Source organism: Hippocampus guttulatus, chromosome 18 (genome assembly GCF_054856545.1).
Source record: "Hippocampus guttulatus isolate MCC_2025c chromosome 18, RoL_Hgut_1.0, whole genome shotgun sequence".
Classification (NCBI taxonomy): Eukaryota; Metazoa; Chordata; class Actinopteri; order Syngnathiformes; family Syngnathidae; genus Hippocampus; species Hippocampus guttulatus.
The window spans coordinates 10,622,097-10,646,340 of record NC_141278.1 but is presented as its reverse complement, the minus strand read 5'-3'; the positions used below and the strand labels follow the sequence as shown (position 1 = coordinate 10,646,340).

At 40.9% G+C, this 24,244-nt stretch overlaps 1 protein-coding gene across 2 annotated transcripts in view; it reads left to right on the top strand.

Annotated features, from left to right (window-relative positions):
- gabbr1b (gamma-aminobutyric acid (GABA) B receptor, 1b) overlaps positions 1–24,244 on the top strand; it is a 154,491-nt gene that overhangs the window by 37,924 nt on the left and 92,323 nt on the right. For both annotated transcript variants that reach the window (XM_086136027.1, XM_086136028.1), the window contains 4 exons: positions 1,920–1,984; positions 2,736–2,874; positions 3,500–3,685; positions 4,016–4,033. In XM_086136027.1, coding sequence (XP_085992153.1) covers positions 1,920–1,984; positions 2,736–2,874; positions 3,500–3,685; positions 4,016–4,033 — 408 coding nt within the window. The remainder of the gene's footprint in view (positions 1–1,919; positions 1,985–2,735; positions 2,875–3,499; positions 3,686–4,015; positions 4,034–24,244) is intronic.

The window sequence follows — 24,244 nt, the reverse complement described above, 5'->3', positions numbered from 1 at the left end:
TTCCCTCGCAAAGATTGGGAGATAACGCAAGCTTTATTTTAAAAATGTGCATTGATGTACTTACGGTCATCTCCCGGGTAACTGAAAACAACAAACACGGATGTTGAGTTTAATGGAATTTTACTTTGAAATTTGCTTTAGCTCTTTAATGTCTTTAAGTATAAAGACATTAAATCTGTTCTTGACCTTAAATGCAGTTTCCAATTCCTCCTCCACAATTCTCTCCTTCCCCGAAGTAGTATCATCTCTCAATCAGCCGCATATGAGAGCCTACATTAGCTAAACTGACCCGGAAGTACAAAAAAATGTGCATTAAAAAAAACAACGCACCCCCTTACAAAAATAAATAAATGAATAAAAGGTTTGTGTTTTCTCACAATCTTTGCGAAGGAATGCAAAACTTTGCGAGGGAATGCCAAACTTTGCGAGAGAACGGAATGTTTTTTTTCTCCTTCCATGTCCTCTTAGGGGCTCAGGAGAAACCACCACATTCTTCCCTTCATATTTCTCTCTGTCTTTGTCTGTCTTGTTTCACTTCACATTTGGTGTATAATGATGGGTTTCAGCCTGAAATAATAAAGAATCAAAAGAGCTCAGTTTTATACTCCGTTTGCATTTTTAAACTGTGTTCACTCCCCTCAAAATAATTTAGGGATAGTAAACCTGCCTCAGGTGGTGGAGTTTAGGACTTAGGGTCTTGCTCATGGGTGAAAGACGGATTGATGATTTGGTGTTCACAGTGCAGGGATCCTTCCCGTCCGCATGATGCATACCTGGATAAGTGGAGGAAATTTGGTGCAAGGATAAAAGCCCTCAAAGATATATATTTGACCCCGAGAAGAATAGTGAAGCGAGGACAAGAGGACATGTTTGGCCGGTGATTCAAGGACTTTGTGAGATTTCAAGATGTCATGATTTGGTTTGCGACCAACAGGTGGCACTGTAGGGCTCTCCCTGCAGCTGCACACCTGTTGGTCATTATGTAATTATTAGTTGTATAAAAGGACTCCTGCCCGAACACTCAGTGTCGGCTCATTGTTGCTCTTTGCTGCTGTCATGTTTGTTTTGTTTGCTGCTGCCAGGTTTGTTTCAGTCATGTTTCGGTTGCTGTCATGTTTTATCTCCAGTCATGATTTTTGTTTGTTACTTTGGACTTTGTTTTGGATTTAGTTTTCTCTGTTTTAAATACAATTCGTCAAGTATACCCTGCTCCTCCCTCCTGCCTGTTTTTTTGGGGTCCACCACCACCTTGCAAACGTGACACAAGAAAGAATATTTTCTTATCATATCGTGGAGGGGTTGCTCTTATGAAAAAGAATTTTTTAGTAACTGTCTTTCACAAACTGACTTAGTGGATCCCATTTTATGGATTTTATTCTTCTATACCAGTGTCTTTATTTAAATGAGCAATGAAATAATACAGGGAATCCGTTTTATTTCCATTCCCTCTCATGCCTCACTCAAAAAAAAAATGCTTGAGAAATAGAATTACAGTACATGTGAATTATTTTACTTTCAAGTTCTGATGGATTTTCTATGCCACCTAAAATCCATTCACAGCAATTAAGTTTGCCCATTGTTAATGTGGCCACGCTGAAATCAAAATAACGATGGCTAATGGTGTTTAAAGGTGGCCAGTATTTTTAAGTGCCGATCAGACAATTTCAGCGGCAACGGTGTTCTGTGTAATTATCGAGGCTCTTTTCAAAATTAGTGTCTCTTCTGCACGGTTATTTAATATATCTATGTCAAACATGTCTAAACCAACAATTTATTGCCATTGCTTACGTAATTAATTTGGCCACTGGACGTGGCGCCAACTGGTGCATTGTTCGGAACTAAACCGAGGACGGCCTTTCTATTGTTTGCCCTTGAGTTGCACCGCGACTCCTGATAGTGTGTGTCTCTCTCTCTTCCAGGTTGTGCGATCATCCGTCCCCCCAGAGATGGTGGGATAAGATACAGAGGCCTGACACAGGAGCAGGTGATTAATGGGTTACTGCCATTTGTGGAGGGGGGGAGAGGGAGAGAGAGAGAGAGAGAGAGAGAGCGCTAAATTGAAAAAGATAGCTGGCTAAAGAACATTCCTGCACTCAAGTACATCATTTCTGAGAGAGAGAGAGCTAGCTAGCTAGCTTTGCTAAATTGAAAAAGATAGCTGGCTAAAGAACATTCCTGCACTCAAGTCATACCTGTCCACTTTTCGGAGCGCCAACCTGTATAAACTACCAAAAAAAATCCTTATAAAGAGCAAAAAATCCTTATAACATTCCAAAGCATTTTATATGTCAAAATAACAGCAGAAAAAAACCCACCAAAATTTTCAATGATATTTATTGTAGACCACGTGATTTACTGGAAATGAAAGCATTCGAGTAGACTAGCACCGTTCTGGGCAAAAGCAAACGGAACTACCTGTTGGGACGGAAATTTTCAGAATCCGTATGATTTGTGCGATACGGCCATATACGTAAGATTCACCACAAAATCCGTATGAACTATGGCTAAACCGTATGAGTTGACAGGTATGTCAAGTACAACATCATTTCAGAGAGCGAGAGAGAGCTAGCTAGCTATGCTAAATTGAAAAAGATAGCTGGCTAAAGAACATTCCTGCACACAAGTACAACATCATTCCTGAGAGAGAGAGAGATGCCACGAGTTGAGGATGTTGGAATTACATTGTCATTTTTCTATGTGTCTCATGTCGCATTTCATTGTCTACGTATGTCCAGATTCGAAGTGTGCAAGTTCTCCCCGTTGACTATGAGATTGAGTACATCTGCAGGGGAAGCCGTGTGATTGTGGGACCCAAGGTCAGGAAATGTTTGCCCAGCGGTACCTGGACTGACCTCAACCAACAAAGTAGATGCTGTAAGTGCAACCACGGCTGACTCTCAAAGTGCACCCAGTCTGTCAGAAAAACGCTGTTCCAAAACAGAATAGATGCTGTCCAAATATTGTCATTATGCTTCATATAATTACGATACAATCCCGTAAACAACACGCACTTTTGTATAATACACCCCTAAAATCATCCATAATATGGTTCCTCGATTTACTGTAAATGCTTTTAAAACCAGTTTGTAAACCGACGTTCTTTTCCCATACATATGATCATGGTCTTTGGAAACTTATTTTTTTAAATCACGTTTTTGAAAATTTGGTTTTTGCACTGAGCATCTTTTAGTAATTTTAGTCAACTTTTTAAAAAATCTCCTTACTTTGCGATTGTACTTTCAACTCCAGTATGTGAGGCATATTGAGCTCGTTGGGTATAAAGTTAACTATAAATCAGTTATTGTGTTTTTTTTTTGTTTTTGTTTTTTACAACCCTTACTTACAGGTAAACAAAAATAATTGCCTGTTCTTTCACAAACACATGAGGGAAAAAAAAGAACAGTCTCAGAATGGAAATAAAATCACAGAGGTTCCAGATGTGTTTCCTCAACATGACATATGGTTCATTTTCCGATTTCGATTCATTCTTCTCTTTCAGTGTTGTTATGTCCTCGGGTTTGGACGTCTTTGGAAAATGGTCGAGTGTTGTCTTGGCCGCAGGGGCTGCCGGTGGAGGGAACCGTACTGCACTATAGTTGTCTCCCTGGCTTTATCTTGATGGGCCGAAACTCAACGCAGTGCAATAAATTGGGCAAGTGGGACACGCCCAAACCCGTGTGTCACTGTAAGCACAACAAAACCTTAATTTATTTATTTTTTCAGCCATTTACACACAGTAATGTAAGATACAAGAATATAATTTGCAGACACACACACACACACACACTTGGACACACGGATACCATTTTGGAATTGGATCTCTATGTTATAGTATTTATTACTTTTACCACGTACCCTGTTCAAGGTGACTTTTGAGCATATGAAAATGTACAATGCAGTTTCAGTGGGCTTAATCACATTTGATAGTGTTGTCTTCAATTTTTGTCATTGATCATTTCGGTTCTCAAAAATCGAATTGTAATTTGAATCTTTTTCTTGTCGTTTCTCTCTGAAGATGACAGACATTTCAAAGGTAGGATTTTTTCTTCCTTTTTGTATTTATGGCATGCCTCTGTCTGACGGAATTTATAATGTGTTGAATTCCTTTCCTTGACAAATTTCACGGAATGGTATATTCTGGTAAATAATTGCTCTGTCATATTGTTAGAATGCCTCGTAGTGGCATTCACCTCCACAATGTACCAAAACAACCGCAACCACAGTACAGTATGGATTTGGTGCAAACAAGTGAATTATGCAATAGTTTACCTCTCAAAGCAGGCAAATAACACCACGGACAAACAAATTATTTTTTATATTGCCATGTCATGTTGCTAAATTGCTATTGCTTTTAACATAGGGAATTTGCGAGTGTCAATTTAGCAATCGTAAACTCTGTCACTCTGTACAATGTTGGAATATGAACACTAGGCATAAATCCAACCCTCAATTACTTGGTCACAGTTTGTAGATGCTGTCACCTAGTGGCGTTTAATAGTTAGTGCTAAAATTTGTAAATGGTACAATGTCTGTGGAAGACCAGAGGAGGAACACAGCTTAAGCTTTGTTGTTGCTTCGTGCTTTTTAATTCTTTACACAACGTAGTTGTGTAATCGATACACATTTTTGGTCCGTCTAATTTGTACCACTTTCGAGGCATTTGAATTTAGGGGTGCCCGAAAAAAATTCCTACGTTGCTGTATTTACTATAACCAATCGTCATTATTATATACGACCATAATTGACTTTCATTGTATTTGTTGCATTACTTTTGAAACAATCACGAAAGTTCTATTTTATATAAAGCGCTCAACATGAGCAGCTACAGACTGACGTACTTGCTTTGTACTCGTATTTGGCCACCTTTCCCAAGTGCAATTTGCGATGAAATTCACAGCTGGTTTATTTTTAAGATCTAAAAATTTTCACCTCAGTGAACGAAGCGGAAAACAGTGATACGTTGGTGCTGTAGAGGATTTTAAAACAACAAGTCTGAGTAAGATTTAGGGTAAAACTAACGTTCATGTCAACCACCAGTGGAGTCACAGAACCGACATTACTACTTTGTACCTCATGGGGGCAATGTTGCACTCTTTAACTCACATGGAATACTTGACAACTCGAGTTTGCATCTTTCATGACTGGTTAGCAAATTCAGAAGAGAGGTCATGAAGCTGGCGATTTGGCTTCTTTTCATAACATCCCGCAAATAACTGAGCGGAAATTATGCGTATATCTTCTACTTATACTTCTCCCTTTCATCATTTTGTTGCTGTAAATTGGGAATTTGTCCATTGTGAGACAAATAAAGGTTTTCTTATCTTATATTTGTTTTCAGGTTGTGTGCTAAAATTACAAATGTATCTCACTTTAGAGCAATAAAGACCTGAAGTAAATCATGAACCATACAGTATGAACCACTGTTACAATACTTAAGTTGTATTATTTTTTCAAAAGGAAACACAAACTTTGCACAAAATCATAAGCAGTCATTAAAATTACTTTAGTTCATTTCATGATTAGCCATTGTTTCGTTCTACATCACGATCATACAGTCGGCGGCCTCTGGTGACCACACGCCGAGATTTTATTTATTTATTTATTTTACCATTGTCAGCCCCGCGGACTGGGGAAATTGGAACAAAGTAATTTGTCTCAAAATCATCCTGATTATCGCATTTTTAATGACACAAACTAACATGTGGCACAAATCTTATATTAAGTTTATTTTGTAATATTTCTGATGCTGATGAGCCCCACCCTCCAGCTGTTTCAGCCAATAAGAGCACAGCCTGCCGTGGTTCCACACCTGCATCTAATCCATATTGATTAGATCAATTTAGATCAGTGGTCCCCAACCCCCGGGCTGGGAATAAATAACTTACATTACTTTCGTTTTATTTATTTTGGAATCTGAAAGATGTTTTATTTTGAAAAATTACCGGATCTTCTGTTAGATCCGTCTACATGTATGTCACTCTTGACGCAGGTCAAGTCGCGCTTCTGGGTCACGTGATAGGTTACCGCTAAAATGAAAGCCAGGAGCTAGCAAATTGAGTAAAAAACAAGCATCTTTGGAAAGTTTCTTTGTGAACGGGAAAAGGCCCAGCCAGGAGACAGAAGAGGAGCCGACGACTTTCAAGAAAAAGAAGGCTACATTTAATAGACAGTATCAGGATTTCCGATTTAAAATACGGATTTGTCTCAACGGGAGATTCCCACGCACCAAGCCCATTCTTCATAATATGCGCCGACGGTGAGTCGTATTTTTCATGCACTTTGTATCTTATTTTGAAGGCACGTTTAAACATTACCATAGCGACCAGAGAGTGTTGCGGCTAGATGGGACGCTCCTCGTTTCATGATTCGTGTTTATTATTATGTTTCGAAAGTACCACAGTCTTCATGCAGGTCATATCATGTTATTTTGTTGTATTTTTCTGTCACACCTTCAAGGCCGGTCCCTGAAAATATTGTCTGACAGTAAAACAGTCCGTGGGGCAAAATGTCAGTCAATTGTCCTTGTCTTTCTTCTGATCTTGTTTATCCCAGTGTCCTTTTAGAATTTTAAGATCAGAAAATTGTATTTGCCTCACAATGGAGAAATTTGCAATCTACAGCAGATCATGGAAAAAAAAAACAAGTCTTTGCATGCACAAACATTGAAACTGTCAGTGCGGTATTAATCCAACATATCCTAGAACATATACTGTATATCAAGTATTTTGCTTCTTTCCACTTCTTTTCGATCGTGTTAATGATGAATGCCGAGTTTTTCTTATTTTCTGCACTATAAAGCGCACCTAAAAGCATTCAATTTTCTCAAAAGCCGACAGCGTGCCTTATAATCCGATGCATCCTTATATGGATCAATATTCAAAATTTTTTTGGGACGTAGTATTTTCAATGTTCTGTAAAGCGCTTTGTTTCAGCTGTAGAGGTTGTAAAAGCTCGATATAAATAAAGCTGTACTGTATTGTATTACTTTAGCATACCTCCATCTAGTGGATGCATAACGCAACCGCAGCCACTATTGTGGCTTCTATTCGATGTGCCTTACAATGCCGTGCGCCCTATATATTAAAACTGTTTTAAAATAGGCCATTCATTGAAGGTGCGCCTTATACTTGGAAGCGCCTTATAGTGCGGAAAACACGGTACCTGAATTTCTACGTGATTTTTTTGTTGTGTTTATTTATGTGTGTGTGTGTGTGTGTGTGTGTGTGTGTGTGTGTGTGTGTGTGTGTGTGTGTGTGTGTGTGTGTGTTGGAAATCAAGCTTTGGTTGCAGTTTACATGCTGTGGGTGTACAACTGTATCGCATCCTTCATTGTAGCGTATAAAATATAAGATGATCCATTGGCCTCACATACAGGACAATCGATAACCAAAATATAGCCTGAACGTCAACGTGATAACATGCTCAAATATATCACAGATGTTGTAGGTATCGCTAAAGTAGCACGCCAACACTCGTATGTCATGTATGACGTCATGGCAGAGTGCTGCTGTCAGTGTCCTCAGACATGAATGTCTCTTTGCTGGGATGTGCCCACGGTGTTGAGCGCAGTGATTAATGCCCGTGTCAGCTGCCCAATCTGTCAAACATTTGCAGACTTTCAGTTAGTACTGAAGGGACACTTATTCACCGTCCTCGGTGAATAAGTGTAGAGGAGCATAGTGATAGTCCAAGGTGAAATAAAAAAATTTAAAAAACGAAGGCTGGGGCTGGAGGGGAAAGTAAAAGCAGAAGATTTATGTTCCAAATCTTTCTGCACATATTGCACACATTGAAATTCTACTGATTCCAACTACGTCTCCTCTGCTCCTTGGCTCCAGGGTCACTCTGCCCTCCTACCCTGCGCTAATAAACAGCACCCAGCTCCTCTCTGCTCAAGCAGAAGCACAATCACGTGATGAAAACAACAGTGCACCCGAATTGTTTTATACAGCACATCAGTGGACTCCAAAAAGCCAGTTTTTGTTTGATGAATATTTTCTTTTCTGCTCATTTTTCAATGAGGCGTATCCGATGTTGAGTGCACAAAGATGTCATGGTGCACGGATTGATTGGCTCATGAAACTTTTATCATGTCATAGACTTTGTCACACTGATATCAAAATCATATTGTGCTCATAAAAATCGGCGAGAGAGATAATTTGGTCATTTTTAAAGATTTACATCAGTACAATAATTCCACAAATGGAATTGATTTCAATCTACTTGGCCATAGATGTGAGTTGTGCCTTCTTTTTTTTCATTCTTTTTGATGGGCATTTTCTTTTATCGAACAGAAACCCCAACTTTGTGGGAAAATTCGATGCAAAATATCTGCTGCCCTTTTTAAAAATATATTTTGAAATTTTTTTTTGTCAGACTTAAAGGGGCAGAAATACTAGGGTGTGCGCACTTGCGCAACCACATTACAGTTCTGTATTTTTTTGAAATAGTGTTTGTTTAGCAAAATCGAACTAGTTTCTATTGCGTCGAGTCATCCCCTGAAAATGTCAACAGCTTTCTGCACGTTTTCGATGCTAAGGCGTCGCCTGCAGTGACTTCCGTTCCGAATTGGTTTTTTTTTTTCTTTCAAAGAATGTGGTTAGCCAGTTCAATCCGTCAGGTTCTTCATTTGACTCATTCCTCAATTATTGGCAAGGGTTTCGTTCTTTTTGAAGCGGTTGGTTTTGGCTATTATTAAAAGTAGTCTCTCATCTGGTTTTGCTCCCCAATGTTTGAAACATACTGTAGTGTAATCCGTGCTTCAGAAACCTGGCCTCGGTCTAGCGCAGGGGTCGGCAAACCAAAATGTTGAAAGAGCCATATTGGACCAAAATAAACAAAAAACAAATATGTCTGGAGCCGCAACAAATAAAAAGCCTTATAATGAAGGCAACACATGCTGTATGTATCTATAATTGGCTGTATGACTAAATTGGCTACAAATACACAGCGAGCCTTCCCGATTAAACGTGTTTTGTTTCCCTGCAGTGCATCCTGTAGAGCAAGAGGGCCCAACCTTTTTTGACCAAAGCTCTATTTTTCGATCAACCAGCCTCCCGCGATCGACCCGTGACCGCACATGCACCCATGCGCACGCACTTACACACGCATGCCATAATGAGCAACAGTCTTTTCCATCACAGTGGAAGCAATAAAAAATAAATAAAAAATAGCTTCCTCTGGTCAAAAACAACAAAGTACAATTTTCAGGGAAAAATAGCTGACCAATAATAAGCATGTTGCCTGCGTTAAATAAAGTTATGGAAAACGCTGCATATGATCAGATATAGAATTAGGCTCTGGCTCACTCTCGACCCCAATGAGTAAAAGCGCTACACAAAAATGTATGGATGGATATTTTATCAATATCTGCACGCACCACTCTTCCTCATCTATATTTGACTCTTTATAGTCCTCTTTTTAAGTCAGTTCCACAACCAGAACAGACCAATATTTTAATCTGCAGATAATTAACCCTTTCATGCACCCTGTAACCCAATAACATGATAAGCCGTCCACTGTAGTGACCGCTGTCCCTCAAAGGGTTAAGAAACACAGCGAACATGTTTAGTTTGCTTTCCATTAAGGCCACAAAGGTCAATGCATCCATCAGCACTGAGCTGGCAGGTCCCCCATAAGCAACAGTTACAATTTAGTATTGACTGGGCCACCAGTGTATTGGTTCTCACCACGGGCGCCCCGAGTTGATCGTTAATTGCTCACGCAAACCGAAAGGAAAACTGAACAACCTGAAGCTGAGCCTGAAGCAAAACAAACTGAACTACCAACAAGATGCACCCAGGATTGTGTCTGCTTCCTTTCGTGTTTCATGTCATACGAGAGAGACCTGGTATATGCAAATGGTTTAATTCAGCATTTGCAATGTGATTTATTAAACTTGAGACTAACCGGATGATTTTGTCTTGAAAAAGGAAAGATGGAAACCGATGACGAAACCTCTCTCAACGCACCCATTTCTGTTCATCTGGCTCCTTTCAGTTTAGTGACCCCAGTCGGTGGTAAATTCTCTGAAGGTTTATGGTTTGAAGGTCCAACATACAGTGTGGACATTTTGAAAAATGATTTCTTTTTATCAATGGTGTTTGCCTTGGTCGTCTCCCGTAAAGTCCATTTTGGCTCAAAGAAATACAGACGGTGCGATCCGATACTGATTTACCTTGACCTTGGAATTCACTTCTTTGGAGGTTATTCTGGGCTCACCATTTCCCTATGAGTATTATCTGTATCTTCTAATCTTTGTCATCAATTTCTCCCTGCAGCCACATGCAGGGAGGGTGGCTAAATATCTCAATAGAATGTGCAACTTGAGTCGCAAGAACATGAAGCTGCTTGGACATGGTCTTGTAGCCTTGACCATTTCCATGCTTGCCGATCATTTTCTTTCCAATCTCCTGAGACAACTCCCTCCCTTGCTTTCTCTTGTCCATGTTTAGTGTAATACACACCATGCCACCAAACAGCACAATGACTACTTGTCACCCTTAAAATGGGCCAACTGACTGCTTGCAAGTTTGAAGATACCCAGAATGCTAATTAGTGGACACACCTTGGTTGAACATGTCCCTGTGGTCAAATTATTTTCGCTCTCCAACTGGGACCATCATTTTTGTCCCCGGCCTGTGTCATAAGTTTTTTAACTCATTCAGTACCAGCCAATTCTAGACCAAGTCTGAAAAGACGTTTAAAAACATCTTTGGGAGTGAATGAAAATAAGTCTGTTAAACCATAGTTCAATATCAGTTTTTTTTTCCATTAGCATAGGGATACCAACAATTTTGTCCATGTGTGTCTGTCTTACGATTACTAAGAGGGCGGGCAGTGAATGAATCAGTTTAAGGATATTTTTGAAAAGCCCTTATGTCTCCACTGCGGGGCACAAATTCTCCATACAATGGAATCCAATTCTGGTACCTTAGTTGGGTGTCGTGGGTAGGGACTAGTGCGGTCACAAGACCATGGGTCCATTGAGTGTGAGGTTCATGTTTCGGCCCACACAAAGTGAAAGGCAGCAAAACACGTGGGCAGTGAGCGTCCTGAGGGTATTTGGGTTGTTGTGATGCTAGCTTGTGTTCAGGTTGTTAAACAGTAGGCTGCATTAATCCAAGAATGGAACAATTATTTGACATAGGGGACCTGGAACCGTGTTGGTGCAGACAGCGGGCAGCAGCCTGCATTAGCATCTTTTAATTAAGACTGCACCTCCACGATCAATCCCAGTATGCCTCCGCTCTATCACCCAGCAGGCTAAAGGTCAACTATATGTTTGTGTGTGTGCGTGGGTGTATTTGTTTATAGTGGTTTGTTACTAAATGGACGCAGCTATGAAGGGGGCGGCCCGGTAGTCCAGTGGTTAGCACGTCGACTTCACAGTGCAGAGGTACCGGGTTCAATTCCAGCTCCGGCCTCCCTGTGTGGAGTTTGCATGTTCTCCCCTGGCCTGCGTGGGTTTTCTCCGGGTACTCCGGTTTCCTCCCACATTCCAAAAAAACATGCATGGCAGGCTGATTGAACCCTCTAAATTGTCCCTAGGTGTGAGTGTGGGCGTGGATGGTTGTTCGTCTCTGTGTGCCCTGCGATTGGCTGGCAACCGATTCAGGGTGTCCCCCGCCTACTGCCCGAAGACGGCTGGGATAGGCTCCAGCACCCCCCCGCGACCCTAGTGAGGATCAAGCGGTTCGGAAAATGGATGGATGGATGGATGGTATGAAGGGTTTATAAGGTACATAAGATTCATCTCATGTCGAAAATGTGACCGTTTTAGATGGATTGCCTTATTAAGATCAAATTACTGTTTTAAAATCCCAAGCACAGTTTACATTCATGAGCAGTTTACCACACGGTTGGTTTATGAAAACAAATTTATTGTCCCTATTCACTGTTAAAAAAAAAAGTCCATCAAATTTTTTGTTCATTTTTATGGCAATGCAGTGGGCGAGTTAAGGAGTCTGAAGGGAAATAATGGAGTCGATTGGTTGACCAGTGTCAATGCCAAGCTCACCGAACTGTCGGGTTCAGACAGAACCGAATAATGTTTTGGGATTCCAAAAATGCAAGCTCGGTCAAAGTACGATAACAAAAATATTTATTACAGAAAATTTAACTGAAATCTCTGGTCACAAGGAGCCAGGAAACCGAAAGCGCTTGCAAAGACAAGGTTCAATAGAACACAGAGAATACCCAAACGAAATATCAAAAGTCCAATAACAATAAAAACAAAGATCGAGAGCAATCATTGAATAACAAAAATACTTACAGTATAAACCAGAATCTATGAACAAAAGGAGCGCAAGTATGACTATTATCGAGAGGTCTAGAAAATAAAACTTGAAGCACAACAGCGAGCAAGGTCAATAATCCGACAAAGACCAGGCAGCTCGGCAGTCCTTAAGTACATGGCAAGGCTTGATTGGAGACGCGGAACGGGTGGGCCTGCTGGAGGGCAACGTCCTTCACTCCAGCTGGAGCTGAAACACAATCAATACAGGTAGAACGTGACACCAAACAATTTATGGATGTGATGAGTATTTTTAGAAGCTAACACGGATAATGCCGTTCCGGTAGTTCATGCTAATCTGAGAGAGGAAACATTGGCATCATCATTTGGATATTTTCTGAGATTTATTTGGCATAAAGAAGTGCATGTGAATTTTTATAATGGTTGGCCATTACTGACGTTGCGCTTTTTATTTTTTTTTATTATTTTTTTTAACCTTAAGAGTTTTAGACAGTCGCCGTGCCCATTCCTCAGAAGTCCAGGCTAGAAATACAACGGCTTCTCCTTCTATCGGCTCGATTACTGCAATGCCCTTTACTTTGGAGTCAGCCAGTCCTCCATTAAGTGCCTTCAGCTGGTCCAGAATGCTGCTGCTCGCCTCTTGACTGGTACTCGTAAGAGGGAGCACATAACTCCTACTCTGGCATCCCTTCACTGGCTCCCCATTCATTTTAGAGTTATTTTCAAGATCCTCTTATTTGTTTTCAAATCTCTGAATAATCTCGCGCCACCTTACCTCTCTGAGCTCATCCGCCCCTACGCACCTGCCCGGCGCCTCAGGTCTGTGGAGCAGACTTTATTAGAAGTACCAAGAACTAAACTGAGGCTCAGAGGGAATTGAGCCTTTTCTGTTGCTGGTCCCTCTCTCTGGAATGACCTCCCACTGAACATTCGGCAAGCCTCCTCGCTGCCCATCTTCAAAACCCTCCTCAAAACTCACTTGTATTCTTTGGCATTCGACTCAGCATGACTTAGATTTGTTCTTGGTTTTACTGTTTGGTGCTTTCTACCGCCTTTATTACCGATTTGTCTTACTGTTTATTGTGCATGTTAAATTGCTCCATGTACAGCACTTTGTATGCAGCGATGGCTGTTTGAAAGTGCTCTATAAATACTGTTGACTTGACTTGACTTGACTTCTAAATCTTCACTCACAAGCACGCCTGGCTCGGTGCCACTGATGCCATTACCCGGATCCCACAGAGGAGTGCCAATTTTACAACAGCTTTTTGTAGATGTTATCTGCTTCACTCAAACTGTGTGTGGCTATTAGCACTGGTGTTAGTGAATTAGACATTATCAATGGGGTTCGTTTGCACAGGGGGTGGACAATTTCCCTGACAAATATACACGTTACCTGCGGAAATACCACTTTGGCATTCATATTACATTGCTTTCAACAAATCGAGTAGTTTGCTGATATCATGGGAATTTTTTTATCATTAGCTTTGCTATATTGGTGTGTATTTCAGTCAAGTCTGTTACCTAAGTCCCGCAAAATAAAATTTGTCAAATCAACTCAATTTTGCTTATAAAGCACTTTAAAAAATGGAATAACTTTTTCTGAAACAAAATGCTGCCCACCGGCAGCCACAGGAGTCGCGCCACATGGAAATTTGCTTTGAACAAGCAAGTAACAGTTGATGAATAACCACAGTACATCCAGGGCTGCATACTGATGTGTGTCATATATATCCTGAGAATACCGTAAATCACGTGTCATCGTAGCTGGTTCTGGACTTACGCTAGTTCCTCTCAGAAAATTTGAATCCGTCAGTGAGGATATATTTCATGGCTGTCTCATTAGGGTTCACTTTTAGCGTGTTTCGCTTGTTAAAATGGTATTAGATCAAATTAGATGCAATGCGCAAATGAAGTCAAAGTCGGATGAACTGAGTGGGGCTGTACAGCCCCCCAAAAATTAGATCTTAATGTGAGGTTTTCATTTGTTGATTGCAGTTCATATTTCGGTCTAAATAATGAATACGTTTACATTATTTATATGCCTGCATTGCTAAATGCAGGGAACAACAAACGTGAGTTGTCATAATTGTGGCTGTACATGCATAAGTGGTTGTGTAAAGACCCGTAGGAGCTGGTTGAGCACATCTCCCACGGGAGACAGAATGAGTATAGAGAGCCTTTCAAGCTGACGGAGCAATGTACCTTTATGGTATATAGCCAGTGTAATTATGACAGGCATACTTTAGATTCAAAATATTTGAATTATCGATGCCTCCAAGGCATTGTATGATAGGTCATAAGGCAGAGCAGGACTTTACATCATGCTGGTACACATTACAAATGCAACTTAGGCACGTTGCATTAGACTGCCTCAATCATAAATAGGGTGGGGGGGGGGGGGGTTCAGGCATTTGTTCGCCCTGGCACAGTTTTGCATTTATTTGCTTTAGTCTTATGATAATGGCCTTACCGCGACTGTGATTTGTGATGATTTTCTGGCAGTTGATAGCACTCCCTCTATGGTGGTGACTTGGCATATACAATGTGAGATGAATTGCACTGGCTAAATTTTGGGCGCAGAAAAGGCGGGTGCAAAGCGGCACGCAAGTCTGAGCCAGCGTAGCGCTGCAGGCAGGAGGCGAGGCATCTGGGAGAACTTTTCTGCTCATCGAAATATTTTTCTGTCTATTTTTGAAGTTTAAGAATAATCTGAGGAGTGACTTTTGATGCCAGTCACATGAAGGTGTCATGTCTGTCGGGTTCTAGACCGAACCAAATAAAGTCAAACCTCGGTTTTTGAACGTCTCTTTTCTCGACCAATTGGGTTTTCGACCAAAAATTTAAAGTTTTTTATGCCTCGGATTACGACCAAAAATCGGTTCTCGACCAAACTGAGCGCACTTGAATGCGCCACTTGACTCCTCTCGCCTTCCTTACACGAGGAAGTGACGCTTCCTCGTGAAGCGTTCCATTGTGAGCAGACGTCTTCAAGAAAGATTGTTTTTTAAAAAGAGTGTGGTTTCGGTTTTCGAACAGTCTTCTGGAACGGATTATGGTCGAAAACCGAGGTATGACTGTAATGTTTTTTGGATAACAGAAATGCATGCTCAAACTGCGATAACAAAAACATTTATTTACAGAAAAGCGCACGGACAAACAGAAATCGCCGATCTATGAATAACGAGAGTCTCGTGAAGGTCTAGAAAACAACACTTGAAGAACGACAGTGAACAAGGTCAATAATGTGACAAGAGACTAGGCAGCTCGGCAATCCTTAAGTACGTGGCAGGCTTCACTGGTAAATGCGGAACAGGTGGGCCTGCTGGAGGGAAACGCCCTTCACTTCAGCCGAGGCTCAAAACAAAACAAACAAACGGACATGACAATACCATGCCAACTGGGACAAAACTCCGTATTACGCCGAGTCTTGGGTCATTTCATCACAATTTGACCAATGGTGCTACCCTCACCATGAACAATTTTACATGAGTAATGCTATGCATGAGAAGTGAGTAGTAATTCTGGACATGCGCCAGTGTTCTTGGTTCTTTGTAATTTGCCGTATCTGGGAGGAATATGCCTCAGCCTGGCCTACAATTCTTTGCTTCATCTATAATTTCTCAAGTTGAGCAGAAACATATCAATGAGAACCCGAACCAGAGCTTTTTGAATCAAGGAGGCTGGGCTCCATTATACTGTTATATACATACATACATATATATATATATATATATATATATATTTTTTTTTATGATGATGCTCCAGGAAATTCATTGACATGCTGCAATGAAAGCATTCTTATGCTTAACATGGTTCTCCGCAAATGAGGACCGTCTGAACTTTGCTCCTTTACATAGCAACAGCTGCATTCCATTTGGTGCATAATACCAAAAAAAAAAAAAAAGTGCGTCAGTGACATCACAATCACCATAATCATGATAAATAGAAGTGCCAGAAATAGCGGCACAGGTTCAGCCGCGTGCCCACAGACAGCCAAGGAGATTGGAATTTGTTTTATGGACACACTGCAGATAGCAAACATTATTACGTTCTTTCAAAGTGAGCTGGTAGGAGGAAGAGGAGGAGGAGAGAAACTGGAAGTGAGAGTAGAGGAAATAGGTGAGGGGCCAAATGAGAGTGGATGGCAAGGGGAAACTCGAGAAGTGAAATAGAGCAGAATGAGCATGTGTGAATCCCAGAGAGAAGAGAGGAGGGAAAAGGTGAAAAAAACAACGACAATGTGTTTTATTTTGAAGGCAAAAAATAAAATAAATACAAGTACAGTTGTACCTCTACTTACGAACGTCTTTTCATACGAAATTTTCAAGTTACGAAACGCCTCAACGGGAAAATATTGCCTCTTGTTCCAAAAGAAATATCAAGATACGAAAAGGTAAAAGTACAGTACGGGCTGCTACTCGCAGCTCCAAGTTTCCTGAACACAACATATTTATAGCTGCTCTGCCATTGGCTATTACCGAGCATCATCCTGGCATCCCATTGGGCCTCTACCGTATGAGTCTCCTGTGTAGATCAGTGGTTCTTAACCTTAGAGGTACTGAACCCAACCGGTTCATATGCACATTCACCGAACCCTTAGTGAAAAATAAACATATACTGTATATATATATATATATATTTGACAAATTCAAGATATAAGAAAAAAAGCATTTATTAAAAACAGAAAAAGTAAATAAAATTTCAAGAGATAAGTATACTGTACTTTTAAAATGTATTTATTTATTTGTTCAGCTTACGATCACAACAGTCACACGTTGACTACTCAACGAACTGAATTTCCCACAGCACCGATTGGACAAGCAATGTCATGTGATCATTTGCCACCAGTGATGGCCAAGTGTCAGAACTAATTCACATGTTGAGTCAAAAGCAAACGTCCTTGGATCAGTTCTTGACAAAACGCCAGGCAAAAACCCCTTCTGAGAGAGAACATGAACTTAGGAAGGCAAAAAAACAATGAGGATGCAGTTAAAAGTGAGATGACCATCATTTTTACTCTTTCTTTTTTTTTTTTTACATGATGCACAACTTTCGTCTATCGTGCAATCATCTAATTGTATCATGTATTTGTAACATATGTTGATGCATTTTTATGCTTTAGAAAACATTTATGTCTGAATTTTGGGGGGCTTGGAACGGATCAGGGCATTTACATGGAAAACACGTCTCTACTTACAAAATTTTGTAGTTAAGAAATTTCTTCCAGAACATATTCATTTCGTAAGTAGAGGTACCACTGTATATATGTAAGTGTTTTTTTTTTACATGCGAACCTCACGAAATGTGCTCAATTTAATGTGATGGGGAACCCAATAATAAAAACAAAAATCTAATTAATTAGAGGCTTTGTAACAAATGAATGTCATGACTATACAAAATTTTCCCATTCAAATAGATACATCATCGAAGAAGATTTCATGCCGGATTTTCATTTTCAGATGAGGTATTCACTAAAAAATACATCCAAGTTAAAGCGATTACACCACCATATTTTCCGGATTATAAATTGCTTTTTTATTTTATTTTTTTATTTTTTTCATAGTTTGTGGCACACCTTGCTTGATTTTGCTCGAGACTCTTATGTCATGTACATATGCCAAACCGTTTTTTCCCGGCAACTCTGTTTTGGAGCTCGCTCCTGGGAATTTGAACTTCATGGTCCTTCTCTGATCTGTGTTCCTGACAATCAATCTCCATTTGATGGCTACAGATCGACGAAGCGGGTCATAGAGAAAATACTTGGATTAGAAGTGGGTCAAATATAAGAGGAGCTCGGATTGGATGCAAATGCTCACCCTGCTGGCAAGGGACCATCGGCTCTGATGCTTCTAAAAGCATGGAATGAGGGGCTACTGTCGCTCATAAAGATGGAAAAATGTAAATTGTGTTTTGTTTGGGAATTTTTTTTTTTTAATGGGAGATTGAATACTGTTTAATCAAAAATGTTTTGACCCATTGACCGTCAGAGTGTGAGGGTGTGCTGCATCGATCGAACCCAGATGGTGAATACTTCTGTTGTTTCTGAAGCACGTTGCTGAATAAAAGTCCACGTAGCCTCTAAATATGTTGTGCCATTTTGGGTTTGGGATGGACGGTTGTGCCCTTCGTGTTTGACAGCGCAGTCAGTAGTGCTGTCCAAAGCCACTCTGAACTGGTCGGTTTGATATTCATATTTTGCTATAATTTACCTCTGTGGTGTTGCTGACAAATCTTATACAGTCTAAGATACAGAAGTATAAACACAACACTTATTTTTAGTTTTAGTTTTTCAGGAGCTGAACTCTTAAGACTGTTTTCGTAAATGCAAATGACCAACAGTAAACACCTTCCATCATGGGTTCCAGTTCACAGTCCCCGTCATTTCACAGATTATCTTTTGTTCCCGTTATGGGGTGTAATTCCATTATCACCACTAGGTGTCGGCAAAGAAAAAGAGATAACAGGAAATGTCAGCTTCATTTTTACTGACGATATGAGAAAGTGACGATTGCATATCTCAATCCTCTACCATCCTGCTTTTTAGGCTTACATAAAGCAACAGCTGTAGGTTCATTTTAAAATGTACATCCTTATATTTTATATTTATATTTATATATATTTATATTGATACTTCATATTAATTTATATACTTTTTTCTTCTACTTTCTCCCTTTCATAATTTTGCTGCTATAAATTGGGAATTTCTCCATTGTGAGACAAATAAAGGTTTTCTTGTCTTCTTATCTTCGGCACAATTATTGATCTAAAAAAGTAGCGATACATATATTATCAATACCCATCCCTAAATTCACCAATCCCAAATAGAGAGACTGGTTGGCTATGGATTCCGAATACATAAATGCACACTTTGTGAAAAATCAAAGTCAGACTCTGAGGCCAATTAAACAAAGTCTAAAAGACTGCGCGAGCTCAGATGAGCACCTTACGCCAAAACGGTCAAGATGACGGGAGCACGCTGAGACCCCAGCAAACCTCAAAAACTTCCTTCTGACTTTAAGTTATCAGTCTGAAACTCTGAAAATCATTAGATGAAAGCCCAGCATCAAACACTGTGTAGCTCTTCCCTACCTGTCACTGGGGTGCCAAACTTAATAAGGAAGTGCATCTGTCAATGGGTTGCGTCTCTGCCAAAAGAATTGCAAATCTTTTGAAGCGCAATTCTTCCCTTCATGCCACTCTAATAGGGAGCCTGAAAGAAGAAGAAAGGATTCCGCCGTGCGGTACCATTTTGATCTCATATTGGCAATTAATAAATGTTTTAATTTCTTTGTTTCATCCTGTGCTTCTCAGTTTCTTCTTCTTATGTCAGAATTACAGTCAATTTCAAAGTAACTCATACTTTTAAATGGTTCGTTTGATTTTCGGAAAGCTAAATGTTGCATTTGTTCGACATGGGCTATCAAAAGAATAAAATCGATCCAGAGGCACTGGCAAAACACTGTGAAAACTTTTTTTTTTAATGTCCAAAACTAGGAATGTTAAAGACAAATAACAAAGACATCATTTCATAGGTGACTTGTGCAAAGTGATGCCTCGAAAGGTTGTGATGAAATGGCGGGAAACAGGTCAGGGCTGAGAGACACAAAGAGACAGGGTAGCGCAATCGGGGTAGCGATGAGAAAACTTACTCAAAGTAATTGTATAATCAATAATAACACGACAGACCTTTTGGAATTTTAACTACGGGATGATCCAGAACAAACCTGACTCTAATTTCAAACCAGCCTCTCATCCTAGTTTAGGGCCATAGAAGCATGGACTATTTTTTTGTCAACATCAGATAGCGGCAAGAAATTTTGAACCACTTCAGGGACAGCGGTTACTACAGCTTATCGTGTTATCAGGTTACAGGTTATCATTATTGATGCGTGAAAAGGTTCATGCTGCTTTCGCAAGTATCCATCCATCCATTTTACAATCTGCCCATCCTCATTTGGAGTCGCGGGGCATGCTGCAGCCGATCCCAGATGTCTTTGGGCAGTAGGCGGGGGGGGGGGGGGGGGGGGTGCCCTGAACTGGTTGCCCGCCAATCGCAGGGCACACATAGATGATCAACCATTCGCGCTCCCAATCACACCAAGGGACAATTTGGTGTGCCCAATCAACCTGCCGTGCATATTTTTTGGAATGTGGGTGAAAACATTGAGTACCCAGAGAAAACCCACACAGGCACAAGGAGAGCATGCAAGCTCCACATGGGAAGGCCGCAGACAGAATCCAACTCTGCACTGTGAGGTCGACAAGTGCTTCCGAAAGAATCTGTGAAAAAAAAATAACAACTTGATGTCTTTTTTATTTATTTATTTATTTAAATTAAAGCCGCTTCAAGTGACTGTGGCCTGTCAATAAAGGCATATTGATCCCATTAAGGAGAGGGGAGTCAATCAGCGGCAGGGCATCCTGTAGTAGATGAGTAGGGACTGGGTCGAACATACTAATTAGGGGTTTGAAATGGAATATCGTGGAGGCCCACAATGAAGAACGAATCAGACAAAAGCCTAGCACTGCTCCTTTTAAATTCGTCCAATGATGCCAGGCTTTGTATTTAATTAATAGTGAGGTTTTAAATATATATATATATATATATATATATATCATTGTAAATAATGTTTTCTACGTTGTAATATATACTTGAAGTTAATGCAAAATGATCAAAAAGTCTACAGCAGTCCCTCTTACTTACGAACGTCTATTCATGTGAAATTTTCGAGTTACGAAACACCTCAACGGGAAAATATTGCCTCTTCTTATGAAAGAAATTTCATGATACAAAAGATAAAAATGCAGTATGGGCTGCTACTCACGGCTCCGAGTTTCCTGAACGCAACATACTTATAGCTGCTCTGCCATTGGCTATTACCGAGCATCTTCCTGGCATCCCATTGGCCAAGAGGGACCTCTGCCATATGTGTCGATCTGTGTGAATAGGTAAATAGATATGTGTCGATGCAGCATCCTCGTCATTCGCCCCTCAGGCAATGAGGCGTTGCGATAGTTTTGCGTAAATGTGAATCACCCAGAAAAAGTGTTCACCAGAACAGCAATCGCTCACTCACTACGCTGATGTTTGCCTTGGAAATTTTCGGAGGATTGATCAAAGCTAACAAAAGCAAACGTCCTTGGATCAGTTCTTTACAAGATGCCAGGCAAAAACCACTTCTGAGAGAGAACATGAACTAAAGAGGGCAAAAAACGATGAGGACGCAGTTAAAAGTTAAATGACATAATTTTTATTCTTCACTCTATTCTTTGTTTTTTACATAATGCACAACACTCATTTATTGTGCAATAATCTAATTGTACCATGTGTTTGTTACATATTTTGATGCATTTGTATGCTTTAGAAAACATTTATGTCAGAATTTTGGAGGGCTTGGAACGGATTAGGGCATTTACATGGAAATGCGTCCCTACTTACAAAATTTTCTCGTTAAGAAATTTCTTCCTAAACCAATTCATTTCATAAGTCGAGGTACCACTGTATTTAAATTCAAAGATTGTTGGAATAGTTTCCTTTGATCCTTAACCCTTTCAGGCACAGCTGTCACGACAGTGGACAGCTTATCATGTTATCAGGTTACAGGGTGCATGAAAGAGTCAAATATAATTCTCCTGTTCATACGAACCAAACAAGTGGACTAAAAGACTTTTCTTGTGTGAAAACACACTTGGTGAACACTTGACTCTCACGAAATCCGGATTTTTTTTCCTCACCCTTTCCAGTATGAATCACAGAAAAACAGTTGCGAGGCAACTCTGCAACTTCTCAAAACACACCACCAAATTGTGATCACAGATGAAAATGATGCTGTTGAAATCAAACAACCTCGCCGTGTCTTGCAAAGTCACTCGATGAATTTCTGACGTAAAGGCCATTCCAGTGTTTTAACTGAGCTTTTGATAGCTCCGCTATTCAACTATCCGTCGGTGTGTTTTTGAGAGCTTTGTGTCTCTAGCACTCGAGCCATTGTACACTTTCCACCATCTCATCCCTTGGCCTGCAGGGATCTTGGCATCACGTTGAGCCAATTGTGCCGCACTGCAGTGATCCAGAAAGCCCACGCAGCCCAACATTCTGGCCTGTGTGACCTGGCAACCCGTGCAGCAGCGGCGTTTGCAATTGATTGAGGGCTTTGTAGCCTCCGGTCAAGTCCCGTCTGGAAAAGCTGCCCGCTGTGCCATTCAGAAGCTGAGAACAACAAACTCGATATATATCTGGATGACAGGAAAGTGGTCGGTTGCTGCAGGAGAGGAGTACTGACCTTAAGTTAGGATCCATCTTGTTATTTCTACGAATCTAAATTCTGCTATTGCATCCATAGGCATAATTTGTTTGTACATTCATAGCAGAAGAAGGAGCAGATGTGTTAAGAGTAGAATTTAAACAACTCAGAAGAACTTCAAGGCTGGTGCAAAATGTGCCACAATCTGATAGTGACTGGCCTGGCCATAAAAAAAAGTCAGAACGGAAGCTGTGGCTCAGTGTTGTGTAGTTGTTTTGATGTTAGCATAGCATTAGATGTCCATGCTAGCCACAAGTTGGCAGGCTAGTGCCGCGTTTCCTTGGGAGCTCAAATTCGCCATTGACTCACATATGACCCTCTAGTTTCGATTTTAAAAAGGTCCTTGTGTTCAAGTGGTGGGAAGCTGTAGCCTGAACTGGTCACCAGGCAGCAACATAAAGCCACAAACAAGTCGGTCAACTTGTAACTCCCATTGATTAGCTTCCATGTCATCGAAACACTATTGACATGTCGACGCTGTTGACTACCACTGAACATTTGCCACGGGTGCTATTCTGTTTTTGAAATGAATATTCAATGTTAATATATCACACCATTTTGCGATTACACACCTTGAAACTAGTCACAATGGAAGCTGTGGCTCAGTGTTGTGTCGTTGTTTTGATGTTAGCATGCATTAGATGTCCATGCTAGCCACAAGTTGCCTGGCTAGTGCCGCGTTTCCTTGGGAGCTCATGTTCGCTATTGACTCACATTCATCCATCTGTTTTCGAAAAAAAGCTGCTTGTGTTCAAGTGGTCGGAAGCTGTGGCCTGAACTGGTCACCAAGCAGCAGCAGGGCCCATCAAGCCACAAACAAGTCAGTCAACTTGTGATTCCCATTGATTGGCTTCCATGATATTGAAACACAATTGATGTGTCGCCACCGTTTACTACCACTGGTGCTGTTCAGTTTTTTAAATGAATATTTACTGCTGCGGGCGGCCCGGTAGTCCAGTGGTTAGCACGTCGGCTTCACAGTGCAGAGGTACCGGGTTCAATTCCAGCTCCGGCCTCCCTGTGTGGAGTTTGCATGTTCTCCCCGGGCCTGCGTGGGTTTTCTCCGGGTGCTCCGGTTTCCTCCCACATTCCAAAAACATGCATGGCAGGCTGATTGGACGCTCTAAATTGTCCCTAGGTGTGAGTGTGGGCGTGAATGGTTGTTCGTCTCTGTGTGCCCTGCGATCGGCTGGCAACTGATTCAGGGTGTCCCCCGCCTACTGCCCGAAGACAGCTGGGATAGGCTCCAGCACCCCCCGCGACCCTAGTGAGGATCAAGCGGTTCGGAAAATGGATGGATGGATGGATTTACTGCTGCTATATCACAACATGTATATATATTGATATATATGCCTTGAAACCAGTCTTCATTATTTATAGCAAAGGTTGAAGCAACAAGGTCCCAACTAAGATAATGCCAGCATATTTTTTTTATTATCACTTATTACCGCCTCTAATGTGGCACTATTTTTGCCTTGTTGCATCGCTACTGGTGGCGTGTAACCACGTAGTAAATGAACATATTTGTGCACCTTAGGTGGGCTCTTTCTGGCAAGTGTGGCACATTAACTCTGATGACTTAAGTCAATGGTGGTATAGATTGAAGCAGGCCGGTAGCACTTTCTCTCATCTTATTGTCGCTTTGGGTCTGTGCTCTATTTTAGAAGAGCCCCCCCCCCCC